The sequence below is a fragment of the Meriones unguiculatus genome, chromosome 15, assembly GCF_030254825.1.
Source record: "Meriones unguiculatus strain TT.TT164.6M chromosome 15, Bangor_MerUng_6.1, whole genome shotgun sequence".
Lineage (NCBI taxonomy): Eukaryota > Metazoa > Chordata > Mammalia > Rodentia > Muridae > Meriones > Meriones unguiculatus.
Window position 1 is genome coordinate 8,402,647 of NC_083362.1, and position 20,036 is coordinate 8,422,682.

Sequence of the window (20,036 nt, forward strand, 5' to 3'; positions counted from 1 at the left end):
CCACCCTTCCTCCTTCTTCTCCACCCATACCCCTCCCCTAGTCCACTGATAGTGGAGGTCCTCCTACCCTTCAATCTGAGCCTAGTTTATCAGGTCTCATCAGGACTGGCTGTACTGTCTTCCTCTGTGGCCTGGTAAGGCTGCACTTCCCTGAGGAAAAGGTGATCAAAGAGCAGGCCAACCAGTTTATGTCAAAGAAAGTCTCCATTACTAGGGAACCCACTTGGACACTGAGCTGCCATGGGCTACATCTGTGCAGGAGTTCTAGGTTATCTCCATGAATGGTCCTTGGTTGGAGTATCATTTCCAGAAAATACCTGTGTCCAGATTTTTTTTTTTTTAGTTCTGTTGCTCTCCTTTTGGAGCTCCTGTTCCCTGCAGGTTTTTTCATCTCCCCTTTCTTTCATAAGATTTTCTGCACTCTGCCCAAAGTTTGGCTATGGGTCTCAGCATCTGCTTTGATACCCTGCAGGGTAGAATCTTGCCGAGGCCCTCTGTGGTAGGCTCCTATCCTGTTCCCTGTTTTCGCCCTCTTCATATGTCTGTCCCATTTGCCTTTCTGAATGAGGATTGATCATCTCACCCAGGGTCCTCCTTCTTCCTTAGCTTCTTTAGGTGTACAGATTTTAGTGTGTTTATCCTATGTCATATGTCTAATATCTACTCATAAGTGAGTATATACCATGTCTGTCTTTCTGCTCCTGGTATACCTCACTCAGGATGATCTTTTCTAGATCCTGGCATTTGCCTGCAAATTTCATGATTCCTTGATTTTTTAAATATAGCTTTGAAGCTGAAAAACCCTACTTTAATGTGAATTTTTTAAAATTTATTTTTTATTATTACAATTTATTCACTTTGTATCCCAGTTGTAGCTCCCTCCCTCATGCCCTCCCAATCCCACCATCAGTCCCTCTTGTCCTCCCATGTCCCTCCTCCTCATCCCCTTCCATCTGATCCTAGCTTATCAGGTCTCATTAGGACTAGCTGAATTATCTTCCTCTGTGGCCTGGTACATCTGCACTCCCTAATCTGGATCTTTTAAGGTTTTAAAACTACATTTAATCTAGGCCATAGCTTCTGGTGGCAACCTACATATATAAAGGAAAACGAAGAAGGTAGCTCGTTTTCTTTGTCTGCTTGCCCTACCTCTGTCTAGCAAGTTCATTTTTCTTTTCCTTTTCTTTCATTTTTTATTTTTTTCGTCTCGCATTAGAGCCTACTTCATCAGAATTCTGGTTATTACCGAGGACCATCTGAGACATTCAGCTTCACGGACTGAGCCTCTACTGGATTCTTCTACTGTACATTGATAGACAGCCCTTGTTTGACTAGTTTGATCACAGCCTGTGAGATACTCTATGAAGCCCACATTCTAGACACATGGATTCATTCTATCCCTTCTGCTCATCTGCAGCCCTTGACTAATGCGGCTTCTTGTTTCCTTTTCCCTTTCCCCTAAGGAAGATGGGCCGGCTAACACAGGAGCTCCACAGGGCCTGTTATGTATTTCCTGCTTTTCTCCGGAGATGTCTCCTATCTACTAGGTGAAAAGTAGCTGCAGTTTACGTGAAGCCACAAAACAAATTCTTGTTTCCCAAATTCACTCTTTAATTGTTAATATTCTGGGCATGCTTGTACTTTGTGGGACAGGTTGATAATTCCACTCCAAGCTGAAAAGTGGGCTATACAAGTTATCCACCTTGATGCCAGGAGGAAGAAAGAGAAGTTTTTCCTGGGTGCTATGGGGGAAGCTTAGGGTAGCTCCAAACTAGGAACAAGGTGAACAACAAAGGGGAGGAGCAGGAGGTTCCGCTGTGGCACCTGGAGTGGTGTGTCTTCCTCAGGGCTTGGGGCGGGAGTAGGGGGAGAAAGCGAGGAGACTGGAGGACCCGCACAAGTGCTACTGAAATGCACATCTCTGCATATCTTGAAAATGTCTGTCCAAGAAATGCAATCTCCCGGGGCCTGAAAGTCCCTACTGTATCCCTTCTTGTCATTCAAAACCCACTGGCCAATCAGGGCCTCCAGGCAGACCTGCCAGTCAGACGAGGAGGCGGGCCCTCTCAGGTGCCGTTTTTTTCAGGATCTGCTCTGTAGCCGAGCAGGCTCGACAGGTTCCTTGTAATGTACTCTGAGCGCTGCCGCTGGGTGCTGCGGTGGGATCAGGCAAACTTCATGCTGCGGTTAGCTCAGGGCCCGGAGCAGGGAGGAGCAGAAGGCTGAGCAGCGGGAGCTGCAGTGCTGAGTGCTTCCCAGGCTGGGCAGGACGACAGGCGGGTGGGCTATTGTAGGACGAGGCACAAGTGCTACTGAAAGGCAAATCTCTGCAGATCCGGAAAATCTCTGCAGATCTGGCCCTGGACTGGAACTTAGGGCCGGGAAACACTATGCTGTGTCCCTCCAGTACACTCCAGCCCTCAGGGAGGTGCTCATGTCACTCAAAACTCACTGGCCAATCACGGCCTTTAGTCTGACCTGCAAAGGAAAACAGGAGGGTTTTCCGGGTGGCCAGCTGCAGCTTCCGCTGTGTAGCTGAGCAGGCTTGAATCTATCCCTGTGATGTACTCTGAGTGCTGCTGCTGGGTGCTTTGAGTGGACTCAGACAAGCTCCGAAGTCGGGACATGGTGAGTGCAGGGTCACTGCCCACAGCGGGGAAGAGCGGGCGGCTGCACAGCGGGAGCTGGTGTAGTAGCTCCTCTCTGGGGCTGGAAGGTGAGCGGCGGCCAGAGGCGGCCGCGTGTGAGATCCCCTGTGGTTCTAGTCACTGTCTGGACCCCGCGGTGGCCTCTGGACCACCGCTATGGGGGCTGCATCTGGGCAAGGTGTTTGGAGCAAGGCCTGTGTGTAGAAACATCCTAGGCAGGATGCCAAACTCGGGGAACCTTAGTTTCTCCTTGTTCTTTACAAGTTCGGCTCTTACCATTTAACATTTAGGGATAAGATCCATTTGGAGTTGATTTTGTGCAGGCTGTGAAAGGCATCTCATGTGCAGAGTAGGACTCCAATGTTAACTGTGATGTAGAAGATTAGAATTGATGATGGAAAGGATTTGCCAATGCTTAGAACATAGTAAGAGAAAACAAAGTAGAATTTAGCTGAGGGAGGACGTCTCTGAAATGTCCCCACAGAGAACTCCTATGCTGACCAGGCCTCTTAGGGATTAGGATGCTATGAAACACATGCTTGTTCACCAGAAGTGTCCAGAAATTTGGCTCCAAACTATGACAAAGGAGACACCTCTTATGTACAACCACCTGCTAGGTCCATCCTCACATCAACAAACAAACAAACAAACAAAACAAACAACAAACCCAGCGTCTGACAAGCTGCTCAGTGGGGCATTACAGGTTGACAAGCACCACTAAGGCCGGGTGTGACATAAAGGTCCACTTTTCTTCTTGAGAAAAGCAGAGCTTTGCCACACGGGCAAGACTTCCCAGGTGACAACTCTTTGAAAAGGAAAAACGCTGTTGTGTTGAGTGGCTGGCCTGATGGGGCAAGGCTTTCTATGAGGCCCTCATGCATGGAGAATGACATAGGTCCTTCTCAAACCCAGGAACATGCTTGGCAAAGCTAGTAATGGCCTGGGGCCTCGGCCTTGGGAGCTGCCCCTAAGGCCCCTATGTATTGGGTAAGGAATTGAGCTCCTTTTCTGAAGCAAGGGATGCTGTTTGGGAGAGCTGGAAATGGTCTGCTTTGTAGACCAGGCTGGCCAAAAACTCACAGTGATCCCCCTGCCTCAGCCTTCCTGAGAGTGCTGGGATTACATGTGTGCTCCACTGTGTCAGGTTTATATTTATTTTTTTAAAATGTCATTGTTGATACTACTTATCAGATTTTTCCTTTACACATCATTGCTCTAATTTCTTATTTGTCTCTTTTCCCATGTTTCCCAGTCCTTAAGAATTTCATTCCTTTTTCTCAGGGGCTTTCATATTTGTTTCTGTTTAGAGCAATGTCTCCTGTAGCTCAGACTTTCTTCACGCTGTGTGGTTAAGACTTGCTTTGTACACCTAATCCTGCCTGTGCTTCCTAGTGCCTAGAAGACAGTTGTGGAACTCCTTTCATGCTGGGCCTTCACAAGTTAGTGAGAAAGAAAAGACAACAGTGAATGAGTATCTTTAACCTTTCTGGATTTGGGTAGTGAAATTACAAATAAGAAGGGAACTGTGTAAGAACTGAGTTCACTGACCAGCTTTGAAGCTGCTGTAGCCACAACACAGAAAGAGTGGTTGAGGAAGGAAGGTGAGAGCTTTCTTCCTTTGACGGCATTTGACACAAGCAATGAGGAGTCAGGTAGTCAATTTTAGATGATGGGTAAAAGTCCAAACTGGCCATTTATTGGAAGCATAGGTCAGTGGGTGACAGACCAAGGCAAGCAAGAATCTGGATTATATTAAAAAAATAAAAATTTAATTAAAAAAATAAAAACAAACCAACAAACAAAAGAGTCTGAATGAGGAACTGAACTCATTTCCAGAACCAAATTTCTGTCATTACACTAGCTTAACCAATGCAGATCTGGACAAACTAACAATTCACAATATGACAGAAATGATGTAGTGGTTGGTTTGCTCTAGTACTTATGTTTAGTCCCTAAAGCATATGGAAGCATAAAGCCTGCTTCAACTTTAAAAGACAAATGTTTGAGATTATAATTAAATCATTTCAACTTTCTTGTTTTCCCCTACTATTAAGGCTCAGATCCTGGGAAAAACGGCCAATGTGTCTGTTAAACAAATCAAAGCATACCTGCCTGTCGGATTCTCTCAGCATCCCTCAGTCCCCACCTGTTGCAGGGTAATGGTTGGCATACACTGTCCTCTAGCCCAGGTATTGGACTGCCCTTCTCCCAGCTGCCCTTCCTTATGTAACTCAAACATTTTGGTTACCTGGTATTTTTCATCTATCATTTACCCTCCTGGTCTCTTGGACTGGCTCTCCCCTCCTCCCTGTCTTTATACAGCTCGGGATCTTGTCCATTATGGACTCTACAGATGTCCCTGTGCCTGGCTGTGCTCTCTCTTTCATCTGTAATAAAACTTTCCTTCCTTCCTTTCTTTCTTCCCGCCTCTTTCTCTTCCTCTCTTCTTTCTTTCCTTTGTTCCTTCCTTCCTTCCTTCTTTCCTTCTTTCCTTTCTTTCTTCTTTCTGTCTTTCTTTCTTTCTCTCTCCCTCCTTCCCTCTCTGTCTCTGTTTTTCTATCTTTCTTTTCCATTCACCTCCACTTACTGAGAATTCTCTAGAACATGGGGCCTCTCTGGAAAAGACTTCAGTAGTCACTTTGGGTTACTTTTGTTAGGGTCATGAAGTCACTGTTTTTTAATTTCTAAATAAAAATAATAAAGGTAACATTGGTCAAGTTCACATTTTTCATGGTGGAGTTTCCTTATGTAATTTGATGAAAACTTGAATATATATTTAGGCTTACAACTGTGGCTTTTTTTCTGGCCATAACTCATTCTTTCACAAATATTGAACACATTCTTGATTGTTGTAAATTTTTGGTCAAAGCAGAAATTACATTGAGCCAATGTGTACTCTTTCTTCATAAACCTATTGAGAATTTTGAGTTTTCTCACATGGCATATTGCTTTGGAATCGTCTTTTTTGTTATAAATTTTTAGGAATTTTCCTTTGATTATATGAATTTATGCTGCAAATTGAACAAAGACATTATCCTTTTGTTTTTGGAAAATACATCATCTTTTTAAAAATTAATTTATTATTTTGTTTTTATTTAGTATTTTATTTAGTTTTTCTTTTTTAATATTAATGACAGTTGCAACCCCATTCCTCATCCCCCTCCCAATTCCACCCACCATCTCTCATTTCCCATGCCCCTCTCCAAGTCCACTGGCAGGTCCTTCTCCCCATCCATCTGACCCTAGCCTATAGGTCTCATCAGGAATAGCTGCAGTGTCTTCATCTGTGACCTGGTAAGGCAGCTCCCCTCTCAGGAGGAGGTAATCAAAGAGACAGCCCAAGTTCATGTCAGAGACAGTCCCTGTTGCCCTTAAAAGGGAACCCACTTGGAGACCGAGCTGCCATGGGCTACATTTGAGCAGAGGTTCCAAGCAGAGTTTCTAGGTTAGATTGGTGAATAGTCCATGGTTAGAGTATCAATCTCAGAAAAGACCCCTGTGCCCAGATTCCTTGGTTCTGTTGCTCTCCTTGTGGAGCTCCTGTCCCCTCCAGGTCTTTCTATCTCCCCCTTCTTTCCTAAGATTCCCTGTACTCTGCACAGTGTTTGGCTATGAGCCTCAGTATCTCCTTTGATACACTGCTGGGTAGAGTCTTTCAGAGGCCCTCTGTGTGGTAGGCTTCTGTCCTGTTTCCTGTTTTCTCACTCTTGCGATGTCCTTCCCATTTGCTGTTCTGAGTGAGAATTGATCATCTTATCCAGGGTCCTATTTCTTGCTTAGTTTCTTTAGGTGTACATATTTTAGTATGTTTATCCTATATTACCTGTCTAATATCCAGTTATAAATGAGTATATACCATATGTGTCTTTCTGGTTCTGGGATACCTCATTCAGGGTGATCTTTTCTATGATTACCTTGTTTTTAATTGCTGAGTAGTATTCCATTGTGTAAATACCACAGTTTCTGTATCCATTCCTCAGCTGAGGTACATCTGGGTTGTTTTAAGATTTTTGCTATTATGAATGAAGCTGCTATGAACATGGTTAAGCAAGTGTCCTTTTTGTATACTTGAGCATATTTTGAATATATGTCTAGGAGTGGTATAGCTGGATCTTGAGGAAACACTATTACTAATTGTCCGAGAAAGTGCCAGATTGATTTCCAAAGTCGTTGCACAAATTTACATTCCCACCAGCAATGGAGGATGGTTCCCCTTTCTCCACATCCTCTCCAGCATGTGTTGTCTCTTGAGTTGTTGATATTAGCCATTCTGATGGGTGTAAGGTGAAATGTAGGGTCATTTTGATTTGCATTTCCCTGATCACTAAGGATGTTGAGCATTTCTTTAAGTGTTTCTCTCTCATTTGAAATTCCTCTATTGAGAATTCTCTGTTTAGCTCTGTACCCCATTTTTTTAATTGGATTACTTGTTTTAATGCTGTTTAACTTCTTGAGTTCTTTATATAATCTGGATATCAGCCCTCTGTCAGATATAGGGTTGGTGAAGATCCTTTCCCAATCTGTAGGTTGTCATTTTGTTCTGATGACAATGTCCTTTGCTTTACAGAAGCTTTTCAGTTTCATGAAGTGCCATTTACTGATTGTTGATTTTAGAGCCTGTGCTACTGGTGTTCTGTTCAGGACGTTGTCTCCTGTGCCAGTGAGTTCAAGGCTCTTCCCCACTTTTTCTCCTAAAAAGTTTATTGTGTCTGTTTTTATGTTGAGGTCTTTGATCCACTTGGACTTTAGTTTTGTGCAGGGTGATAAATATGGATGTATTTGCACTTTTCTGCATGAAGACATCCAGTTGGATCAGCACCATTTGTTGAAGATGCTGTGTTTTTTCCCATTGTATGGTTCTGTCTTCTTTGTCAAAAATCAAGTATCCGTAGGTGTATGGGTTTATTTTTGGGTCTTCTGTCTGATTCCTTTGATCCACCATTCTCTTTCTATGCTAGTACCATGCAGTTTTTATTACTATTGCTCTGTAGTACAGCTTGAGATCAGGGATGGGGATACCTCCAGATTATCCATTTAATCTCTTTATCTGATCTTGATTTAATTTTGGTAAATAAAATCTATCAAGAAAAATGTCCATTTTTTTAGATTTTCAAACTTTGTGGCATATAGGCTTTTGTAGTATGACCTAATGATTGTTTGGATTTCCTCAGTGTCTGTCGTTAAGTCCCACTTTTCATTTATTATTTTGCTGGTTTGGATAGTTTCTCTCTGCCTTTTAATTTGGCTACGGGTTTGTCTATCTTGTTGATTTTTCTCAAACCTTGTTGATTTTCTCTTGGTCTTCTTGATTCCTTCAATTATTTTCTTTGTTTCTAATTCATTGATTTCAGCCTGAGTTTGATTATTTCCAATCATCCACTACTCTTGTGAGTGTCTGCTTCCTTTTTTTTTTTTCCCCCCCTAGGGCTTTTGGCATGCCATTAAGTTTCTTGTATTAGATGCCCCAAACTTGTTTCTGGAGGCACTGAATGCTATGAACTTTCTTCTTAGCACTGCTTTCATTGTGTCCTCTTGGTATAATGTTCTTTTAAAATGTATATGCCTTACCCTTGTTAATTCAAATGCTGATTTCCCCACCCCCAACTCTCTGGTTTCAATCCAGATATTGCATTGTGATACTCATTATAAGCATCCTGTCTCAACTCTTGTGTAAACAGGACAAAATAAAGCAAGTAGATACAATGTTGTACAGTGGGAGGAGCCAGAGGACAGCAAAGAGGGGAGGAGCTAGAGAGCAGGAAAGGAGTGGGAGGAGAAGCAGCGAGAAGAGAGCAAGGAGAGCAGAGCTGGAGGAGAGATCTTGGAGGATGTGGAGCATGAACCAGACCTAAGATTTTACAAAAAGCAAGTATAATGTGGGAAATCTAAATGTTAGGAAACTGAGGGCTTGGATGTTTAGGAGGGAGTAAATATTGACCAGCATTGTGTTCTGGGTTAACTAAAAACCCAGTCTCTGTTTGGTGATTTGGTTATACAGCTGTTGAGGATTAATAGCAGCATTGCTAGAAGATAAACCCATAATAAATATTAATAACTTACTACACAGTGTCCCATAAGTTTGGGTAAGTTGTGCCTTCATTTTCATTGAATTTTAGAAAGTCTCTAATTTCTCTTTTCATTTCTTCCCTGACCAAGCTGTTGCTGAGTAGAGAGTTGTTTAGTTTCCATGTGTATGTAGGCTTTTTGTTATTTCTGTTGTTGTTGTGGTTTAGTTTTAGGCTGTGGTGGTCTGATAGGATACAAGGGCTTATTTTTATCTTCTTGTATCTGTTGAGGCTTGCTTTGTGCCCGACTATATGGTCAATTTTTGAGAATGTTCCATGACATGCTGATAAGAAGGTATAGTCTTGAGTTTGGGTGAAAACTTCATGTAGCCATCTATTAGGTCTGTTTGATTTAGGACCTGTTGTGGGTTATTGTATTTACTATTGATTTATCTTTTAGTTAAGCAGCAGTTAATTCTAATCTAGCTGTATACCCAAGTCACCACATAGAGACTAGAATTTATTTAATTAACCTAGTGCACCATGCTGGCCAATAGTTATTCCATCTAAAACCTCCAAGCCCACATAGTTTCCTACCATTCAGATTTAACCCGTTATACTTGCTTTTAGTCATCTTAGGTCAGTCCATCTCTCCATGTGGTTCTAAGACCTTTCTTGCCAACCTCTCTCCTCTCCTACTTCCCTTCTTATCCTCCCCTCTCTGGACCAGGATTTCCTTCCTTATCCTCTCCATTGCAGAGCATTGAGGCTGGTTGTTTAATTGATAATATAGAGAACAAATGATGGCATGTTTACATAAATTTGAGACAAGTGATGCTTAGAATAAGCATCACAATGCAGTATCCAGATTGAAACCAGATGGGGAGGTAGAGAAATCAGCATTTGAATGAATAAGGATAAATTGTATACATTCCAAAAGAACCTCATACCAATATTTCCCCCTTTAAGTCCCTTTAAGTCCCTTTAAGTCAATGTCTCAGCATGTTGGAAGGAGGTTTTCTGTCAGTTTTGATTCAGTGTCTGGTCCTTTTGTTCTGCAAACATAGAACATCTCACAAGCATTATACAGTTCCAAAATTATAAATGTATGAAATGTACAGGATGAAACTAAACTGTAAGCCAATTTTACCTATGCCAATTAAAAAAATGGCATAATAAATTTTGAGGATATTATAGCCAGGGATTTCTTGGCCATGTATTGTAGAAGTTCTGGCTAGAGACATTTTTTATGTCACAGTTTCAAAGTTCTTTCCATGTAAAGGAATTAGCAATATAAAATATCATTATTGTTGAACATACAGTCATTATCATGAAATCAAAACAGGGTTGTATAGATCAAAATATCTTCTCTGTGCTCTTGGGCTCCTGTTGTATTAGGCCAAGCTACTACCTATCTGCCAAGAAAAGGCCTCCCTTCTCTCCCAGCTTAGTGAGACAAGCTGGTTGCCTTGAGCAATAGAAAAGTCATGTTTTAAGTAAATTTTATATAAACTCCTTTGTAACTTAGAGTTTAACCATACCTTAGGCATCTTGTACTTGTTTAGAGGTCTAGGCCTAGGTTTTTATATATGCTGTAGCTATTTTTGTCTTATCCTCTTTTTTATATAGAATGAGCAGTTATGCCTTTATAGCCAAACTTTATGTAAACTCCCTTTTACTTTTAGTATTTAAGCATAACCTAGGCATTTTGTACCTGGGTTTTTACATTAGTTTTGACTATCTTTGGCTTCCTCTCTTTTTTTATATGGGATGGACAGTTTTACCTTTTAAAATATGAATTATAATTTTTGAATTTTTAGGACTTAACTAGTCTGGCATTTACTTTGCCACCTGTAAGCCTCCTGTGTCTTTTTTTGGCATCAGGCATGACCAACATTTTTCCCCTGTGAAAATGTTGTAGGGATAGGGCCCTCTCAACCCTTTTAAACTGAAGCACCATGTGTCTGAGACAGAGCTACAGGATTTGATGTTTGCCCTTTGGGTTTCTTCCCTTGGTCCAATCTTCCCTCACTATGTATACATTCCTCTGTATTGGAATGGGAAGGTGTATTCTGTGCCATTGTATGTTGGAAGGATATCACTTCTTTTCCGATTTTACAAGATATGGCAGTCCAGAGGTTCTCTTGAATGTCAGAAGAGACTTTGGACATTTGCTCAGTGTACAGGATTTTGCAGACTATTAGGATCATTGAAGTTAGACTAAATGTGTGGGATGACCCTGATCCTATAGAGAGCAATGTCAGAATGTATTTGAATCAAACACTCACAGATAGGATGTTGTCTTTGAACACTTGTCTCTACTTTGTGGCTTTCTTTGGGGGAGCTTATGGAAAAGTTTGTAGTAGGATTCTTTCTAGATTTCTTTTGGGGATGGATTTGAGTGTCTATAGACTCAACCCATTTCCTGATCTTTGTGTCTACTGTGCTGCTGTTGAAACTGATCATTCACCTTCCTGTTCATGCTGTCATGGATTCACCATTACAGACTCTATCCCTAAATCTCCTAAGTTACAGTAGAAGCAATTGCTATTCAATGCTGAATTACTTTGCTAGTCTGATATTTTCATACTTTTAGTTTTTTTGTTTTGTTTTGTTTTTACTTTTTATTTTCATGACAAGGTTTCTCTGTGCTGTCGACACTATATTGGAAGTAGGTCTGTAGACGAGCCAGGCCAGTTTTAGAGATTAAGAAGAATCTGGCTCCAGCATGTTGGGATTAGATGTGGGCCCACATGCCTGGCTTGGTTTTACTTTTGTACAATTAGCTGATGTGTTCAGAATGTAGGTTTTTTTTTAACATGCAATTCTGACCTTCATCATCCACATCTTGAATTTTCATATGTCAGAGAGTATATTCTATTTCTCAGGATGTATTCATGACCCTAACAGCACTTGAGCACTCTGAATCATTGAATTGCAGGTTTGTGATGTTCTTCCTAGCTATTGTGTTTGTTTTTAATTTGAGCATGGATATGAATAGTTTGCCTGTAACCATGAATATGTATGTGCATCATGTGTACCTGGTCTCTACAGTAGTCAGAAGAAGTCCTCTGGACTCCTGAACTTAGTATAATGGATAGTTGTGAGCCTCCATGTAAATACTGGCAATTTGCCCCATTATTTGTAAAACCAGCAAGAGCTCTTAATGCGTGAACCCTGTCTCATGCCCTAGGTTATTTATGACAAAAATTTATTTTGCTAATATTTTCTTTTGTTCATTTGTAACTGTTTAAACATGCATTCCCTTTGAGGAAGATCATGTTAATGTTACAGTTTAAACTAGGGCACTTCAGGTTTCTGGAAGATGAATACAGAAATTCAGTAAATGTGTAATTCTTTGTACAAACTTCAGCAAAGATCTGTGAGTTCTATCTTTTTTGTTTCATTGATTTTGCAGGGAAGTCAGAGTCTTAATATGGACCTCTTATTGTTTGGAAACTTTTTCATAGACCAGGCTGACATCTACATCAAATAGATACACCAGTCTATGCGTCCTGAGTTCTGAGATTAAATGCAAGAGCAAATATACCCATCTTTCCCATCATTTTTGTAGTTAGGAATTTTTCTGATGTGTGTTCAGTACTATTGATCTATTTGTTTATCTCTGTTTCTCTTTGTCTCCTTATAGACGTGCATATATACATACATACTTATATATGCTCATACAAATATTGCATTTCTCTTGCAAAGCTATATCCTATTCAAAGTGGGCAGAAATGATAGAGGTGAACCTCATTATTTGGTTTCTTTCTAAAATGGCTTGGTGGTACGTTAGAACTTCTTTCTGAGGAACTACATAGAGAAAGCAGCAGAATTATATGTGTACATTTAGAGTGTTGTCGGTATCAAGCTTTCACATACATGGGATATTTCAGGATTCAGTGACCTATGATGATGTGAATGTCATCTTCACTCGGGAAGAGTGGGCCTTGCTGGATTCTTCCCAGAAGAGTCTCTATGAAAATGTGATGCTGGAGACCTACAAGAACCTCACTGCTATTGGTAAGACAATGAATTATCTTTCAGTCTTTACAATAAGGACACAACTGTTTCTCTGTTATTGATGCTTTGCTGTAATATTTATTGAGAACGAGGAAGAGGTATGTGCATAAATCGAGCACGATTGTAAGGTTCCTTGAAGATAGCAACTTAAATTTTCATAATTTCTAAGGATTTATCATATATTTCCTCTACTATGTGTCTTTTCTGTGTAAATTTTTTTAAATTTATTTTTAATTCTTCAAATTCATTAAAATTTATTATCTTTGTGTCCCTGGTGTAGGTCTCTCCCTGATCCCCTCCCAAACTTGTCCTCCATCTCTCTTCTCCACCCATGCCCCTCTCCCAGTTCACTGATAGAGGAGGACTGCCTCCCCTTCCATGTGACCCAGCCTATCAGGTCTCATCAGAAATAGCTGCATTGTCTTCCTGATAAGGCTGTCTCCACCTCAGGGGGAGGTGATCAAAGAGTCAGCCACTGATTTCAAATCAGAGACAGACTCTGTTCCTCCTACTAGGAAACCAACTTGGAGACTGAGCTGTCATGGGCTACATCTGTGCAGTGTTCCAGGTTATCTCCATGAATGGTCCTTGGTTGGAATATCAGTCTTAAAAAAGACCCATGTGCCCAGATTTTTTGTTTTTGTTGATCTCCTTGTGGAGCTCCTGTGCCCTTAGGTCTTTCAATCTCCACCTTCTTTCTAAGATTCCCTGTAATCTGCCCACACTTTGAGTATGTGTCTCAGCATCTGCTTCGGTTTGGTGATGGGTAGAGTCTTTCAGAGGCCCTCAGTGGTAGGCTTCTGTCTGCCTTTGTGTTTTCTAATTCTTCCCATGTCTATCCTATTTCCTTTCTGAATGAAGATTGACTGTCTTACCCAGGGTCCTCCTTTTTGCTTAGCTCCTTTACATGTACAGATTTTAGCATGTTTTTCCTATATTATATGTCTAACATCTACTTATAAGTGAGTATATACCATGTATGTCTTTCTGCTTCTGGGATACCTCACACAGCATAATTTTTTGTAGTTCCCACTATTTTCCTGCAAATTTCATGATTTCTTTGTTCTTAATTGCTGCATAGTATTCCAATGTGTAAACGTGCTATTATGTTTTAGGCTATAATTGGGAAGAGCAAACTACTGAAGAGCATTCTCAACATTATAGAAGACATGGAAGGTAATTTTCATGAGCAAAGTGATATGGCTATGCCTCTGAAGAAATTTTACTGTGCCCTGGAAGTTTGAAAGATAAACAAGAGTGTAAAACAACTGCTCTAAGTGCCAGTGATTACTAAATTCCCACATAACCATATACTTCAATATCCGGTATCTGATTTGTGTTTGCAAGGCATTCCTCTAAGAAAGAACACAAGGAAACAATGCCTTAATTGATATCCCCATTTGAATTGCAGTTCCATTAGAGCTAGGTTGTAGACCTGCCAACCTGTTTTTGTCATACACTTACATACTGCAATAGGCTATAGAATAGGTGCTAAGTATAACCTTCTAATAATGGAATAGTCCACAGTAGAACTGGTTTAACTCATGTACTTGTGTGAATGTTGCTACCTTTATTTAGAAAGACAGTTTATGAGAGTCAAGAATGTTGTTGTAGAGAACCTCAATCCCCTACCATATGTGTCTGAGGTACAAAAATCCAGACTGTGTGAATGAAATATGGAGCCCTTTCATTTGGTATTTTTCTTTTCATAGGTATAACCTATGTCACAATAGATACAAGCCATGTGAGCCAAGCGATATTCAAAGAAGTCACATACCTCTCACTTTCCCAGAACAATTTTAAAATATTTTGTAATTCCCACTTTGAGTAATTGGTTTTCCAACTTTATTGGGAACCTTCATAGAGTTATACTACAGAAAATCCCTATGTGTACTAGGAATATGGAAATTCTTCTGTTTGTCCTTATTCACTTTACAAATGTAGTTTGACTCTTACTATAGGAAAATTTATGAATACAATAAGGATGGAAAGCTCTGGGTTCTTTCAGTTTTCCTAAAATATGTGAAAACCCTGATATAGAAAGAAAGGATGGTATAAATATGAGCCATGAAATAGGTTCTCTGGTATCTACAAGGACATAAAAGAACCAATAATAAAGGGGAACATCCATGGAAGTAAAGAAAGTGATTAAACATTAGGATCTGATAGCTCTGTAGCATTAGACCAAATTAGAAAATTAATTCATACATATAAAAGGATTCATCAGTGCAATGACTGTAGTAAAGCTCTCACATGTACCAATTATTTCTGCAGGCATGAAAGAAATCATCATGGAGAGAAACCATATGAAGGCATTCAATATGGAGAAGCCTTTGCACATCACAGTAGTCTCCAAATACAGACAAGAACATATACTGGAGAGAAATTCTATGAGTATAGCCAGTGTGATAAAGACTTTGCATGTCACAGTAGTCTCCGAGTTCAAAAGAGAACATGTACTGGAGAGAAACCCTACAAATGTAATCAAAGTGATAAGGTCTCTTCACAACACAATCATCATAAAAAACATAAAAGAAAAAGGGCTGGAGAGAAACTCTATGAATGTAACCAGTGCGATAAAGCCTTTGCATGGAATGGTAGTCTCCTAAGACATGAAAGAACACATACTGGAGAGAAACCCTATAAATGTAACCAATGTGGTAAAGCTTTTACCTGTCATAGCAGTCTCCAAATACATAAAAGAACACATACCGGAGAGAAACCCTATGAATGTAATCAATGTGGTAAAGCTTTTGCATGTCTCAGCAGTCTACGAATACATAAAAGAAAACATACAGGAGAGAAACCCTATGAATGTAATCAATGTGGAAAAGCCTTTTCATATCATGGTAATCTCCTCAGACATAAACGAACACATACTGGAGAGAAACCCTATGAATGTAATGAATGTGGCAAAGCCTTTTCATGTCATGGTAATTTCCTCAGACATAAACGAACACATACTGGAGAGAAACCCTATGAATGTAACCAGTGTGGTAAAGCCTTTGGCCAGAACTCTCATCTCCTAAGCCATAAAAAAATACATACTGAAGAAAAACTGTATGATAGTAAAGAGTGTGGTAAAGCCCTTTCACAGCACAGTAGTCTCCCAATACATAAATAAACACATACCAGAGAGAAACCCTGTGAATGTAACCAGTGTGGTAAAGCCTTTACACGGCACAGTAGTCTCCAAATACATAAAAGAACACATACCGGAGAGAAACCTTATGAATGCAACCAATGTGATAAAGCTTTTACATGTCACAGCAGTCTCCGTCTACATAAAAGAAAACATACAGGAGAAAAACCCTATGAATGGAATCAATGTGGTAAAGCCTTTGAATGTCATGGTTATCTCTTAAGACATGAAAGAACGCATACTGGAGAGAAACCCTTTGAATGTAACCAGTGTAGTAAAGCCTTTTCACAGCACAGTAGTCTCCAAATACATAGAAGAACACATACTGGAGAGAAACTCTATGATTGTAAACAGTGTGGTAAAGCCTTTGCACGTAACAGTAATCTCCAAGTACATAAACGAATACATACTGGAGGGAAACCCTTTGAATGTAACCAGTGTGGTAAAGCTTTTGTATGTGAAAAAAGTCTCCATATACATAAAAGAACACATACGGGAGAGAAACCGTATGATTGTAAACAGTGTGGCAAAGCCTTTTCATGTCATGGTAATCTCATAAGACATAAAAGGACACATACTGGAGAAAAACCATATGAATGTAACGAATGTGGTAAAGCCTTTTCACAGCCCAGTCTTCTCCAAAAACATAAAAGTACACATACTGGAGAGAAATCGTATGATTGTAAACAGTGTGGTAAAGCCTTTGCACGTAATGATCATCTCCTAAGACATAAAAGAACACATAATGGAGAGAAATTCTTTGAATGAAATCAATGTGGTAAAGCCTTTTCATAGCACAGTAGGCTCCAAATACATAAAAGAACACATTCTGGAGAGAAACTCTATGATTGTAACCAGTGTGTTAAAGCCTTTCACAAAACAGCTATCTCCATCTATATTAACAAATACATACTGTAGAGAAGCCTTTTAAATGTAACCATGGTGGTAAGGCCTTTTCATGTCATAGTCATCTTCAGAATCATAAAAGAATTCATCCTGAAGAGAAACTCTAGAAATATTTTTAATTTGGTGAAGGCTTTTATCATCATAATCAGGAAGGAATTCATACTGGAATGAAACTTTATGAATACATTTAATATGGTAATGCCTTTGCACATTTCTGCAGTCTTCATCATTTGAAAGTATTCATAGTATTTATAGAGAAATTTGATGAATGTAAACCATGTGGTAAAGCTTTTGTGTGATGGCTTCTGTTGAGATCCAACACAACTGAAACACTAGGTCAAAGCAAATGAACAAGAATTCGTTGTAATTAAGGTGCTAGTGATTGTTCAGGGCCACAGAACATACTCATAGACATCTGTGCCTAAGTCACAGCTACCTGTTCCACCAATCCAGATTTAGGGATAGAGGCTTTCTTTATGTAGTTGACCTATGTCCACTGATACAGAATGTAGGTTTTACAGCCTAACCACCCATAACCACTTGTTCTTTTGTGGTTAGCAACAGGCATTATGCTTTAGGGAACAAAAGAGGAATAATGGAAGCTGATCAGTTAGTGGAAAGCCTCCATCACCCCTAAGGCCTAGGAAAGTGAACTCAGTTTCTCCCTATGAATAAATGGAGGACGTAACAAAAAGGTAGTATTTATGGCACATTTCTTTTGCTTTCTCCTAACAGTTGCATACCACATTTATCTTCGAACATATAAAAGAACATATCCTGTACAGAAACCCTATGAATAAGCAATGTATTAAACCTTTTCATGTAGCAGCAGACTTAAAAATCATGAGATAAGTCATCCTACAGAGACACTCATAAATGTAACCAGTTTAGAAATGATACTTAATGGTATCTTTATAAAAAAGTAAAACCTTTGGTGTGTAATCAATCTGTTAAAGGGTTTGCATATCATAGTAGTCTTTGAGCATTTTAAAGAACTCATACTGAAGGAGACCTTTGTCTATAAATGATTTTCTAAAATCTTTAGCCATACTCAGTTACACAAGATTATTCTGGAGGATAAAAGTGACAAGTGTCAATAATTTATTCAAACAATATGATGTCTGTTTTTACTTTGTTTTCACTTGCAAACTCATATTGACAAAAGCTTAGAGAACTTAAACTAGGTGACCATTTTAGATTTCAGAATTCTCTTTCATTATATCAAATAACTCATCCAGGTGTAAAACTTTATGGGTGTGTATTAGTGCCTTTGGTGTTGTTGTGATAAAACACAATGTCTAAGACAAGTCATGAAAGAGTTTAGTTTGGCTTATGGTTCTAGAAGGATGTGGGATCGCCATGAAAGTGACAAGGCAGCAAGTGTCATACATGGGAGCTAAAGCCAGGAGCTTAGAGTTCGCATCCTCAACCAGCAGCACTTAGCAGAAAGTGTGAAGTAGAAGAGGTGTATGGAAGTAAACTCTCAAGCCCACACATTGTGGCATGTTTCCTCTAGCAGGGCACAATTTCCAAAATCGTCCCAAATGATAACTCCACCTGAGAAGCATTAATTTTTATGACTGCAAGGCTACATGCATGAACCAGTTTCTGTTGCAAGAACCAGTTCTGTTGCATGAACCAAGGCTGTTGTGTATGCATATGCACAGTTCAAAATGAGAAAAATCTCTGTCAGTTACAGGAATAAATGCTTACACAAGAAAAACAGTGAGGAATAAACTTTTGTTTCACAAATTGTATGTGCTGTCAGTGTTTCTTTGTTTAATGTGAGTGTGTCAGGCTGGTTCTGAAGAAAACTGGACCCAAGCATGTTCTTGTAGCAGGAATTACAGAAAGTTGTCAAACACCTGAGCCCGGTACTAGGCATGAACTTGTCTTAGTTGCACAGCAATCTTTCTACCCTGTAAATAGTTTGAAGCCTGGATGTATCATCTTGATGTCAGGAAGCAGGAAGAATTCAAGGAAGAGAAAAACCCTACTCATGTAAGTGATTTGATAAAGACTGCAGTTATAGTTATCTTCAGTTTCAAGAAAAAAAGTCTTCTTATGTCTGTTTATCATCACAGCCTTGAAGGAAGTAAATTATTCACCATGTTCACTTGAGTGTAATGGAGGAGGTCATCAGTTGTGGTTGTTGATTGTATTTTGAAACATTTGGAGTAGGAATTGAACTTTGCTGTATGTATGAACAATTTAGTGAAGTTGTTTAGGCTTTTCTTGTATTTCTTCTATGGCTGCTTTTCATCATCTATTGCAATTTTACTTGGTGATAGGTATTTTTCTGCTGCAGTGTAGAGAGTGGGATACCCATTACCTAAGTGGTCCGTTGTTTATGTAAATGTCAGGCCCTATGTGATCAGACTTTACAAGTATGGGTGCCTGGGAATGGGTGGGAGGTGGTCATTCTTGGTTTTGTTTTTCATATTTTCACAAATGCCCTTCAGATGTTGCTGTTAGTTGCCCAGCCTGAGTTGAATGTCAGTTATTAGTCAAGGCTACGTTTTAACTCATGATTCTCATGTGTCAGCCTCCTGAGTACAAGCCCAAGGGTAGAAGATTTACCCCCCAGTATCAACACATTTTCAAAATGCAAATGCTGAAATGCTAAATAGAAGAGAATATAGGAAATGTTCAATACCTTGTATGTGTATCCAAGGCAGAATTTTCTTTGATCTGACAAAGATGTAACAAAGTAGGATAATCAGTGATTAACTGTATATCTCACAACATAGCTTGATTAGTGTGTATATGTATATATTATTTGCTGTTCCATGTTTCTTCATGAGTCTGTAAGTTACCATTTGTCACTTCATCTTGAAGTTCTAACTTCTAAAGGAATAATTTAGAAATGATAGGTAATATAAAAGCAATGAGATTTATCCAAAATATTTGAGAGAGAGAGAGAGAGAGAGAATTTAATGTGGTTATATGCTTTTAGGCCATGACACATATGTGAAGACTGGGAGACAACTGTGTGGCGTGTACCTTGGCTATCTATATGATTCTGAAGGTCAAGTTACCAAGTTTGCACACCACAGACCTTGCCCACTTAGCCATCTCAGTGAGGATCAAATAAAAATAGTTGAAACATTACACCAGTTCAATATTGTCTTTTCAGGTTGTAAACATATTGTCATCCAGGGATGGAGAATTACAGGATGATTTGTGTAATAAAACCTATTTGCAAATGAAAAGGATATACTGCTATTTTTTACTGTTAGTTTCTGCTTAGGAGTAAATGCTTGTTCATAACACTTTCTCAGAATCACCAGAGAATTGTCACAATGGGTAAGA

General features: G+C 39.6%; 1 protein-coding gene across 1 annotated transcript; it reads left to right on the plus strand.

Moving 5' to 3' along the window:
• Positions 1–2,091: 2,091 nt before the first annotated feature.
• LOC110541851 (zinc finger protein 431-like) lies at positions 2,092–18,481 on the plus strand. Its single transcript, XM_060368137.1, has 5 exons — positions 2,092–2,628; positions 4,703–4,837; positions 12,550–12,676; positions 13,792–13,852; positions 14,951–18,481. Exons 1-5 carry the CDS (start codon positions 2,626–2,628, stop codon positions 15,798–15,800), a joined length of 1,176 nt encoding a protein of 391 aa, XP_060224120.1. The 5' UTR covers positions 2,092–2,625; the 3' UTR covers positions 15,801–18,481.
• Positions 18,482–20,036: the final 1,555 nt, after the last annotated feature.

Bases quoted from the DNA above. Each gene is read 5' to 3' on its own strand.
- LOC110541851 (XM_060368137.1), top strand. The intron at 4,838-12,549 runs GTATTGGACTGC...GGGATATTTCAG, and splicing joins TACACTGTCCTCTAGCCCAG to GATTCAGTGACCTATGATGA. The intron at 12,677-13,791 runs GTAAGACAATGA...ATTATGTTTTAG, and splicing joins CAAGAACCTCACTGCTATTG to GCTATAATTGGGAAGAGCAA.